At 34.8% G+C, this 12764-nt stretch overlaps 1 protein-coding gene across 3 annotated transcripts in view; it reads right to left on the bottom strand.

Annotated features, from left to right (window-relative positions):
• CNST (consortin, connexin sorting protein) overlaps window positions 1-12764 on the bottom strand; it is a 124322-nt gene that overhangs the window by 24109 nt on the left and 87449 nt on the right. For all 3 annotated transcript variants that reach the window (XM_059068078.2, XM_067030753.1, XM_059068111.2), the window contains 3 exons: window positions 10607-10628; window positions 10335-10431; window positions 1859-2751 (listed from right to left, as the gene is read on the bottom strand). In XM_059068078.2, coding sequence (XP_058924061.1) covers window positions 1859-2751; window positions 10335-10431; window positions 10607-10628 — 1012 coding nt within the window. The remainder of the gene's footprint in view (window positions 1-1858; window positions 2752-10334; window positions 10432-10606; window positions 10629-12764) is intronic.

The raw sequence follows: 12764 nt of genomic DNA, 5'->3' as shown, positions 1-12764 counted from the left end.
GAAAGGGGACCATCATGTATAAAAAGTAACTTCACAGGAAAGACAAGTTTAAAATGTACATACATATAATTTCCACCTCTAGTTAGGTGTTATCTACAGGAAAAATCGACATTACGAGTTTGAGGAAGGACTATTCCATTTAGTTGTAGTACAATGTTAATTTAACAGTAATTCCCCACCACAAATGTCCTTCAAGGCAGGGAGACTCAACAGGAGTACTCTGGTCCTTCTTCACAGTTTATACTTAAAAAAGTAAAATTAGACCATACAAGGTCAGCTTGATTCAACTTGAAAATAAGCAGTCAGATAATGGTAACTTTTTGGTATTAAAGCTAGATTTGAGTATAGTTGTGACTTCTGCTTTGATAATTCCCTGTACCAGAGGTCTGATGAAAATAAACAAGAGAAGGTCCAGTGTTATACTATTGGCTCTATTAAAATTTTTTTTTTTACTATTCTTAAAACTTATGGTTTAAAAATATGTATATATATATAAAACATAAAATTGTCATTTAAACCATTTTTAGGTGTACTGTTCAGTGGCATTAATTACATTCATAATGTTGTATAACCACCACCAAAACTATTTCTAAAAGTTTCATCACCCCAAACAGAAACTCTGTACTCATTAAGCACTACTAAATAATTTTAAGAAAAAATTAAGAAGAAAAGTCAGTTTATGGAGGATTGACTATAAATGGCAATAACAAGATCTAGTTAAAATAAACAAAAGAATGACTATTTTATCTAATTTTGTCAAGAAAAAAATTAAGAATAAAAATCATAGTTGATGGAGAATTGACTATAAATAGCAATAAAGGAAGCTAGTCATGTAACAATAATCAGAACGCTTTCACAGGGTTCCATTTTCATATGTATTCTGTTGTCTATTTTGTCTTTGCTACATTTCCATTTTCTACTTGACGGGTTTTTTTTTTTTCCAGTGATAATGCAGAATTAGAAAACAATGAATATAAATTAAATTAAAAGCTTACTTGGAAAAAAATATAAGATGAAGAAGAAGAAATGTAGTTAGCATCCTAATTCTCAGAGAAGTAAACAGAATTAGAGAGTTAGATAGTAACTCCATAAGGCTGATAACTGGTGGAGTCAGTATTTGAACTAAAGCTCTCCAGACTCTGCTCTTTCCACTATGTCAGGCTGCCTTCCTGAGGCGCCATAGTTTTGGTATGGCTTTCCCCCTCCACCCCCGAACTTTAAAAAATTGTATTATCAAACAAAGGAGGATGGTCATCTTGATATTCTCTCCTGGCCCTTTTCTGGTTTTTGACTAGCTTAATTACTGTTTAGAGAAACTTTAAAACTTTGAATTATTTGTAATATTTGACTTAGTCAAGTAGTAAGTATTAAGTTTGTTCAAACCTAGAGCTTATAAATCCATTCAGTATCTCCTACTCTTATTGTATTTTAAAATGTTTCCTTCATTCTGTTATACTGTTTTAAAGAATTTTAAAATACATTAATAATAAGAAGAAACAGTGAGTATATATTTTATCTTCTAGATGTATGAAAAGAAAAATAAGATTTCCTTACAAGAATGTAACTAATCTTATCTTGTTAATAATTCCCAGGACTGACAAATAAAAATCATAAGAATATGAAAAATGAGGTACATAATGCTTACTATACTGTAGGCATGCAATATAATTTTTGAGGTATAAACATCATGATTATACATAATGATTAAAAATTTATGTTAACTAAATTTCCCCCTCATGTTTGAGGCCAGGGAAAATTTACAAAAACAAGGCAATATTTAGCATATATGTGCTTTCAAATTTCATCTTTTTAATCGTATTTTATATTAAATCATATTTATATTAAATCTCAAATTTACCTCTGCAATCTCTATCCTTTTTGCAAGATCATCGAGAGAAAGACAGCTTTCATCAGAAGACAGATTCTCCTGTATACTATAGGATTCTTCTTCAGGAGAAAGATCTTGAAGGAGATCAGGGTCTTCCTCTTGGTAATCTTCATATGAAAGGGAATCTTCAGTATCTTTTAAGCATCCTTCTAAAAGGCTGTTCAAATAGTCTTCTGTTTCCTTACTGACATGTTCGTGTTTATCTCCCTGTTCCTCTGGGGCCATATACACCTCTGGAAGCACTGTACTTAAATTAGATACTCGATTATTCTCACAAAGTACACTCTCAGAGCCCTCTGAGTCAGTCTGCCCCTGTGGTGATTTTCCATCACAGTCTGTAAGATCAGGTTGCTGCAGCTCATTTAATTCATTGTTCTCAAGTTGGTCTGTGGGCAACGCCTCAGAAGCATCCTGAAGTAGCAACTGGAGTTCCTTTCTTCGCGTCTGTGAGTATTTATCCTCAGAAATCAACGCAGGAGGTATATGGTCGGAGCCTGGTAAAATCAATGGCTCTATCACTGACTCGCTGGAAACCTTAGAGTCCTTAGCAATGCTCTCTATTTCAGCCACATCTTGGCTGGCCTCTGACTGAGTCAGCTGCAAGCGGCTGTCATCCTCACAAGCATTCCCTGAAGAGAGTAGCCCAAACCTGCTCCCTGCCGACTCCAAGGGCAGGGCGTGGAGCTCCAGTGTGGCTTCAACGCTGCAGAGCGGCTCCTCCGTGTGGCCCTTCCCTGCAGTTACCGGAAGGCTCAGGGGATCTGCCTGCCTGTCCATCTGATTACAGCAGGGACTGCTCTCCCGGGTCTCTTTTTTATGTTGGCTTTCTTTTCCTGATTCCATGCCAAGACAAGTTTCACTCTCTGAAAACGAAGGAAAACAAGCTGTTTTAAGATTCAAAACAGAACTTTGTACAGGAGGGAAGAGAAAGGACATGAATATGTGGGACACAATGATATTCTAAACCTCTGAAATGGAAATTCTACCTGATGGATAATAGTGTCTTTAGGTAGAGGAAACATCCTAAACATTTAGTAAGTAATCCTTTAGATATGAAAATTAACAGAGATTATTCAAAAACATGTTAAAATATGAATATATAATTTAGTCTTCATTATAATTGAAAAACTCATTTTTTCAAAGGTTTAGAAGATATTCTTCTGAGCTTTATTGGCTGTGTATATTTAAACTAATATTTTAAACTGTAGAAAAATTATTTTCAGTGTATTTAAGACATGGTATATTAAATAAACATTTTTACATGATGAACCATAGTAATACATAATTTAAAGTGTAAGAAAAACAATACTGGTTCTGATCTATCAAGACTAAACTAAGGAACATAAGTCTGTTCTGTTCAAATTTATTTAAGCATAATATCCTTAATAATAACATCCTTAATTAATGTGTTGGAAAATTACTTTAACTTCTTAAAGGGAGGCAGTCAAAGGTAGTGGTATAAAGCATAAGTCTTGGTACCAGGCAGAAATGGGTTTGGAATTTTAATATTTCTTTCAATTTCTATTTTAAATAAAACAATTTAAAATACTTTTCTTTCACTTTAAAATTAAACCATTAAAAACTTTCACAAAATATATACTGAATGCATAAACTAGTAGATAAGAGAGAAGCTTGCTCATGATTCAGTTTTTGGTCGATTAAGCATTCCTAACTACCACAGGAGTTTTGACTTTTTCTTCTGTCCTATATTGTTTAATTTATACAAATCATGGGCCAAAGGTTAAAATCAAGGATGAAATATGGTGATGATTATATTCTACCTGGTTTTTCATTTATTGGTACTTTTTTTTTTTTTTTTAATTTTTTAATTTTTTAATTTTTTCTGTACGTGGGCCTCTCACTGTTGTGGCCTTTCCCATTGCGGGGCACAGGCTCCGGACGCGCAGGCTCAGCGGCCATGGCTCACGGGCCCAGCCGCTCCGCGGCATGTGGGATCTTCCCGGACCGGGGCACGAACCCGTGTCCCCTGCATCGGCAGGCGGACTCTCAACCACTGCGCCACCAGGGAAGCCCCATTTATTGGTACTTTAATAATTACCAATTGGCAATGGCAGCACGTACCATACCAAAGAAAAGACAGAACTTAAATGCCATCTTCTGGTTTCAGAGAATCAGGGATGGAGTCTGGCCACCTCAACTCTGCACTGCTGAACTTATTACAGTTCGTATTACCTCCCCCAACACCTTAACTTGAACATCAGATGAGAAGAGGACAAGGAAAAATAGGTCTCTTTTGGGGAGAGTACAGCATTCTTTGTCTTGTCCCACCCCAAGGAATCATTCAAAGTTTGGAAGACTGCAAAAAAAACAACACATGGACATTTTAATTCCCATTAGGTTGTCTGCTTCACCACTGAGCTTGCTGGTCTGCCTCTCTGTTAAGATGTGGGACGTCAGAGCAAAGAGGGCCCCTGCCAGATGGAAAGGGGGCCAAGCTCTCCTCCACAAGTTCCCAGTAACCAAAGGTTCAGAAGACAGCCCTCAAAACACATCCATAGAATTCAGAGAGTAAATAGCATAAACATAGGGCGGAGAGGGCCCCACATCAGAAGAACGGGGTGTGCTGTCTCTAGCTGAGGGCCAGTTACCTAAAGGACCACAGATGTCTAGGAGAGCAACTTGGAAGTAAGTGCCTCCTCAGTTGGTCCTGCCGGAGCCACCACACGTCCCCATAGCCTGGATTCCATCCTATGCACTAGTCTAGCTAGCTTCACCAGAGAGCAGACCATGCTCCCAGCCCCTGCAGAGCTAGTGGATAGAGAAGAGCTTTGAATAAAATGAGATTTAAGTGTTATGGTAAAGTTTGGAATTGAAAAGGACTAAGCCATAAAGAATCAAAATGAGACTATTTAATAGCTATAAGTGACTGAAAAGTTAGAGAATCAGCCTGAGATGCCATTACATGAGTAGAAAGTGATGTGGCTGACTACAGTTACTTAGACAAAATACAATCATTTTAAGTACTGTTTCTAATAAAGCAAGATACCATTTAAGTGGTGTGTAATAAAGACTACGCATAGGTACAATGTATTACTTATAAAATACTGGCCTGAAAACAGTTGCTTCATTCCACTATTAGAAACAATATAAAATATGAAAAAAAAGTAGTAATTTAAGATGCAAAGGGCAAGAGTTTCAGACTAGATCAGGAGAGTAGCTATAGTTTGTTTGATGCCATATAAAATCTAAGTGATATTTTTAATACATATTCAGTCTCCAAATCAGACATAATATATGCTATTTTATAATTTGTTGTATCAAATCATGCTTTGGGGGAAAAACTTAAAACATGTCTTTCCAGGTAATGAAAAACAGTCTGCTGCCTTACCCTCCCATCTGTCTGATTCCTGCTCTCTAGGGGCAGCCACTTTTCAATTCCTTTAGCTGTTTCCTCTCATATTTACTCTCCATTTCTAGATAAGACTTACATTGTTATTTATTGACTTTTCAGTTTTAGCGACCACCTACTGACTTCCTACTATGGAATAGAGTTAGTTTTCATGGTTCCTTTCCCCAACAAAGATGTTTTCTTTCTCCTCCTCTAGCTGCCATTACAATTCAACACAATTCTGGGGCAAATCAACATTCAAATGTTTATGTTACTATGGCTTTGTAAATATTATTCACAACTGACCCACACTATGTACTCTGATACATCTTCCTTTCTCATTTATGCTTTGTTTTCCTTGGTGTTGATAACTGCCTCATTACTTCATTTAAAAAAAAAAAAACTTTACCTATGCATCTTCAAACCCTGACAGATGTACAACTACGGCATATGTACCAACAGGTAATCCATCAGTTTTAAAACATATCCTTCTTGAGTCCCTGACCTGGAACTCCTCTCCAGGGCTGCTACACAGGTATCATCCTGGAATTTCCTTTCCCAGTGATCCTAGGAATTCATTTTGGCTCTATTTTGGAAACCTTTTTTTCTCTGAATCCCAGGTCTTCCTCTTTGTTTATTCTCTCTTAGTAGAACATTTCCTAAGAAAAGGTACATGGAAGGTAAACTTCCTAAGATTATTCACATCTGAAAGTCTTTACTTCTTCACCCCTGCCTAAAACTTTGGTTGGGTAACGTTTTCTAGGTTAGAAATCATTCTCTCTCGCAATTTTGAAGGCACTGCTGTATTGTGTCTAGCTTTCAACAGGCCTCCGACTTGGTAGAAGGGAAATATAAAGGTCTAAATGTTTCTTGTACAGGCTTTTAGCCCAACCTTAAACCCTGAAATTTAGAGGTTGTGCTTCCAATTCCCAAACGTTCCCAAGCAGAAATCAACCTTTTCCCTGTAGACACTTAGTTTTTGGCTTTCTCTGGTATGTTAAGCCAGGTGTCACCCATCTATCTGCTTTCCAGCTTCCAAAATTTTCTGGATGTCATATCTGCTGCTGGTTCCTTGCCAGTTCTGTCCTTCTGGCTTTCTGCCTTTAAGGATCCCCTTCAGATATTTTAATAGTGTTCCAAAAAACAAAAGTGGAAGTAAATGTTTGATCCACTATGTTTAACCAAAAATATTTTCTGAATTTTCTACAAGTATGTATCATAGTATAAAACTTATTGTTAATGTTTCTGTTAATATTAACATGAATTTCTGTTAATTGGCTCTCCTGAACCCAAAGATTTAGTGAGGTAAGTTTACTAATCCCTATTGCATTGACTTAAGATGTACTAAAAAATAAAATTCTACTCTGATGAAATAAGAATGGAATAAAAGCTGAGTGTATGACAGATAGTTAATAATACCAAATTAAAGAGGTAGTTCTAAAATGAGAAGTTAGACTTAAACCTAAGTTCTAACACATGCTCTACAAATGCACATACCTTTGTTACTCTCTCATCTCCCATTCCCCCATGAATTCTCTTTAGGGAAAAATCCCCTATACAGTACATGATGTGAGACTAAAGCACTCGTGAATTAACACATTTGTTATATTTTCTGAGTATCTCATTAATTATCATCAGGTAAAAACATCTGAGTGATATCAGGCTTGAAAAAGAAATTTTCATTGTTAATATCTATTTTAGCAGATGGAAAGAAATGTGCCTAAATTAAATCTGAACTCTTGGTAATAGTATAAATTAGTACAACTTCTACAGAGGCTAATTCAAAACTCAAAATGTACACACTCAGTCATCAGGGGAAAAGCAAGTTAAAATCACAATGACATTCATATCCACTAAAATGACTTTAAAAAAAAGGACTGACAACATTAAATGTCATCAAGGATGTGGAACAACTGGAATTCTCATATACTGCTGTGGGGTATAAAATAGGACAACAGCGTTGGAGAACTATTTGACAGTTTCTTAGAAAGCTAAACATATACCTTCCCTGTGATCCAATGACTCCACCCTCAGTTCTTTACCCAAGAGAAATAAAAACATGTATCTACAAATAAACTTCCTACCGTTTTATTCATGATATCTCTAACTTGGAAACAACCCAAATATCTAATAACAGGTATATGGATAAACAAACTGTGGTCCAGTCAAAAAGTGGAATACTACTCAGCAATGAAAGGAAATGAATTAATGATACATACAGCAATATGGGCGACTCTCAAAAAAGAAAGGATGCTGAGCAATTCTACTTATATTACATTCTAAAACAGGGAAAACCCACTGATAATAAGAGAAAGCTCTGGGTTGCCTGGGACTGGAGGTGGGAGGGACTGAGTGTAAGAGGGCTGGGAGAAAGATTCTGGAGTGATGAATATGTTCCATATCTTGACTGGGGTAGTAGTTACATGAGTGTATACAGTTGTCAAATCTCATCAGATTATACACTTAAAATGGGTACATTTTATTGTATGGAAATTGTACTTCAATTAAGCTGATTTAAAAACGGGAAGGGAATGATAAATAGAAAACTCAGGATAATGGTTACCTCAGGAATGGAGTGAAGCAGGTGATGGGATAGAGAGGAACACAAGGGTAGCTGTAACAGAACTGACAACTTAGTCCCTCATTGGGTACAAGGTTCACAGGTCTTCATTTTTCTATCAACTGTTAAAATGTATGTATGCTTCATATTATTTTTACATGTAAAATATTACTTAATAAAAATGAATTAAAATATAAATTAATAAAAATGCATGGGTTTCAGGGTCAGAAAAATAGGGTTTAGCTTTGTGTTTTAATTAGTTCTGTTCTGGAATAAGTCACTTACTTTCCTTGAGTTTCTTAAAATGATTTAGCCTACCTTAAATTGGTTGTTAGGAGGAAAAGATGAGATAATATACATAAAAGTATTTTGAGAATATAAAATACTATATAAATTACTTGAAGACTTTAATAATGGTAGATTAATTAGAAAAGTAGCAATGAATAACACATAGAGAACATTAATGGAATACTAGTAGTAGGGGGTAGTGATAACATGAGGAGGAAGTGGTGGAGGAAGAGTAATGAGAGCAGTGAGCACATATTTTTCTTACCTTGTGCCAGGTACTATTCTAAACTTTAATGAAATTACTAATTTAATCCTCATAAGAATCCTATGAGGTAAGAATTATTAATGTCCACCTTTTGGAGCTGAGGAAAGGGAGGGACAGAGAAATTAGGCAACTTGCTTATAGTCACACAACTTTTTTTTTTTTGGCTACACCGTGTGGCATGCAGGATCTTAGTTCCCCAACCAGGGATGGAACCCATGTGCCCTGCATTGGGAGCGCAGAGTCTTAACCACTGGACCACCAGGGAAGTCCCTTAGGGTCACACAACTTTAAGTGGTGGAGAGAGGATTCAAACCAGACAAGTTTGGTTGCAGAAACAATGTCTTTAACCACTACCCACACAAAAAAGCAAGTTACTTATTATATAAGGAGCTTAAGACCAAGATATGTAGAGAGAAAGAAAAGGGAAAGTCTATACTGTAGAACATGTAAGACATTAGAAATAAGGAATATGGGGTAAAACAAGGACAATATATTAAATACAAATCATTTAAAGTAGTATTTTCATATTTCTCTTTCTCTCATATTCTTTCTTACATTTCTATGTATTTATTCATAGAATAACCAATCTGAGTAGGCTCATTATGAGAGATTTGACATTTTTCTTTAAAAGATATTATTTTATCAGACTTGGCAAGATTTCTTTCTCCAGAATTTAGTCCACACCCTCCCCATAAAATGGCTATTAATGAAATGTCTGCAGTGTGAAAGTCTTTGAAAATCCACACAACTTACTTAGTAGAAGTATGCTACAATTTAATTAGAAACCAAAAGACCCAGGTTCTAGTTGTGAATCAAAGCACCAAGCAAGTGGCTTAAACGTGGTATCTCAGTTTCCTGTCTGTGCCACCTATCTCGCAGTAGAGGCCAAGCTAGAAGTAGTGCCAAGCTAGTGCTAGGCAGTGTCAGACTCAATCAGCATGTAATAACAGCCTTCTTCCCAATGTGCACAGCAAAGAGACACATTCACATCCAAACTAGGTGACTATTTTGTGACTTTTTCCCCTAAGATTTTTATGAAGCTCATTGTATTCTGATTTCCAAAATTAAAATGACTGGAAAAAAGAGACAGGAAGAACAGAGTATAGTAGTATTGACCTAAGGCAACCCAAATTTGCCTCATAAGGGAAGGCGGGATAAAGTAAGATTTTGGGGGAAAAAAAGTAAAGAGAAAAAAGTAAGTGAAATTGCAGGCATCATCGTCGTCATCTTACCTCTTCAGGCAACTCAAGTCAAAAGACCTGATGTTGCCTGTTTACCATCAGGGCTCTCAGGCCCAGGAACATAAAGCCCAGGAATATAAATTAGTACTAAAATCATAAACAAGGAAAAATAAATGCCCTAAAACATACTTATTTATCTTTATTTTCTAAAGTTTTTATAATGGACATACATTACTACTGTAAGAAAAAAAATTTCTAGAAATCTTTAACTTTTGACATAAGACAGTGCTATAAAATATACTATGAATGCTATAGAAATATATATATGTACAAATTAAAGTATACCATATGTTAGTCAAAAAAAAGGAAGAGAATAAATTACTATAGATAAACTATAAGGATTCAGAGCTTATCTTGATAATATCTAGATTTACAGAAAAAATTTCTGATAAAGTTTGTATAAAAATTGATTTTTTTTAACAGAAAGGGATGTCTGAATACACTAAAACCAATTCTATTTCAGAGCTTATTTGTACAATCTTGTCATATTCTGTTAGACACATAACCACCTACTGAAAACATGAAATAATTTTATGTTTTTATAAGAATTCAGATTTTATCATTCTTACTACTAGATATCTAAAAACAGAATTACACAATGTAAAAAAGTCTTGCTTTGCTATTTGTGTAGGAGAGGTATATGCAAAAAAACTCCTTCACAGCAACTCAGATTAACACTTGTAGAATATTTATTACAAGAGGCAGGCATATCTCTTATATCCCACTGTAATTTAAAAACATACCCGGCTCTTTGGCTGTAGCTCCTCTTTCCTTTGGATCTTCAGATACTATTAACTGAGTAAAGCATTTCCTTCCCAGGGACTTCTGTACAGCTGCTATCTAAAAAGTTTTTTAAAAAGAAGAAGAAGAAAAAAAAAACTTTGGAGGAAACTATTACATTAAATTAGAAAGCTGAAAATAATTTGAGAAAGGTTTCATTATTTTCTAAAACAGTCCATACAACAAACATGACACAATATTTTTCCTATAGATATTTTCAAAGAAAATCTCTTACCTTATGTTTGGATAAAAGAGGGCTGTAGAAAAAAAGAGGGAAAAAAAGAATTAAAAATAAATTACAGCAGCAATATGCTTCCAAACAAATGCCACTGAAAGGGCTGTAAAAAAAAAAAAAAAAATAGAGCTTCTCTGGATTCTAATATTAGCACAGAACATTTCCACTGCTGAAACATTACCACTGGTTCACATAGTTCAAAGTGCAGCTCTCTCATGTGTTAATCTCCTTAGATGGCCAATAACTAATGAAAACCTCCATAGACGCTATAAATACTGAGATTCGGGGGGGGAAATGTCAACCTTTTGCTAATAATGTATTTCAAGAGCATTTCACAGATATTATTAAAATTTTAGTTTTTGTCATTATAGTCTAAAATTATGGTAGAAGATAATTTTATATGCATTACCCATAGAAAAGGATAACAAAAGTAATCTTTAAATATTATATTTTAGGAAATACCCAAGATAAAAGAATGCATATATTCACCAAAAAGCATACACAAAAATGTTCACAGACATTTTATTCATACAATTCAAAAACTGGAAACAAACCAAATGTCTATTAACAATATAATGGATAAATAAATTGCTGCACAGTCATATAATGAATCCACACAGCAGTAAAGCAGAGCAAGTTACCATAACATGTAACAATATGTAACACCAACATAACCGTGGGCAAAAGAAGCTAGATACAAAAATCTACTCTGTGTGATTACATTTATATTAAATTATAGAACAAGCAAATACACTGTTATAGAACTCAGACAGTAGTTACTTTGGGGGATGCGTACTGACTTTGTACACAAATTAGGGAGCTTTCTGAGGGGCTGGACTGTCCTGTATCTTGGTCAGACTGGTAGTTACACTATGTATCTGTACATGTACAAATTCATCAAGGTGGGTACTTTAATGTATGTATAACTCAAAAATATTTTTTTATATTAAAAATTTTAGGAGTATAATTTTGGGAAATTATCAAATTTAAAGCATAAAAATTTGGGGTTTTGTTTACTATACTATCCACTGTTCATTAGCCAGAAATTCTCTAGTGATGTGAAGCAATGTGACTAGCTTTTAAATTATATGTTGGCAAGTTACCTTATATTTAAAAAGAGAAAAAAAAAAGAAAAAAAAGTCATGCTCATATTAGGTTCAATAAATATTTGTTTTTAAATAATTAAAACATTTGTAACACATTAAAAAATTATTAGCTCCATGGGAAGGGCAGAAAAAATGTCTATATTGAAATTTTGAAAGTAAGCAAACAATATCCTTTATCTATTTTAAGATTCCATTGTTTAAAACCTCTACAAAGTCAAAAGTTAACCTATTTAACTCACTAAGAAATTAGGTTATAATGCAAAATCCATAAAAATACTGTTTCAAAGGTTCAAATTGACTAACACAAGAAAACTGTACATCCCAGAAATCTGCACTAGTTTAATCACTATCATGTCCCCTCACCTTTAAAATTCTGAGTCTTCAAATAATGAATTAAAAAATATATTTAAGTGCTTTATTACTATATTGTTTAAAAATCCAACTCTTTGATACAAATCAAACAATTTTAAATTATCTGGTAAATGGAGTTTTCCTTCTACAGTATTTTGGTTAAATACCATAATGCATTTGCTTTCCAGTATTAGACTACTCTTAAAAATGTGATTCTACGGGCTTCCCTGGTGGCGCAGTGGTTGAGAGTCCGCCTGCCGATGAAGGGAACACGGGTTTGTGCCCCGGTCTGGGAAGATCCCACATGCCGCGGAGTGGCTGGGCCCGTGGGCAATAACCGCTGAGCCTGCGCGTCTGGAGCCTGTGCTCCGCAGCGGGAGAGGCCACAGCAGTGAGAGGCCCGTATACCACGCACACACACACAAAAATGTGTTTTTACTATAACATAGAAACACTGACAAACATACAAACATTGAAAAACAATTATAATAAAAAATCCTACGTAGAAACACTGACAAACATACAAACATTGAAAAACAATTATAATAAAAAATCCTAACAAATTTTTCCATCTGAATTGCCTAATCTCTTAATCAAAAAGTAATCGAAATTAGAAGTTACATTTAAACATTTCTAATTAGAAGGTGCTTTGAATTTTGTAAAGTAGACCTTTCGCTGAGTTTAGTGTAAGAAACAGATAA

Source organism: Kogia breviceps, chromosome 1 (assembly GCF_026419965.1).
Source record: "Kogia breviceps isolate mKogBre1 chromosome 1, mKogBre1 haplotype 1, whole genome shotgun sequence".
In the NCBI taxonomy this organism is placed as follows: domain Eukaryota; kingdom Metazoa; phylum Chordata; class Mammalia; order Artiodactyla; family Physeteridae; genus Kogia; species Kogia breviceps.
Note: the sequence above shows the minus strand (reverse complement) of the source record. Positions and strands in the feature narration are given on the sequence as shown.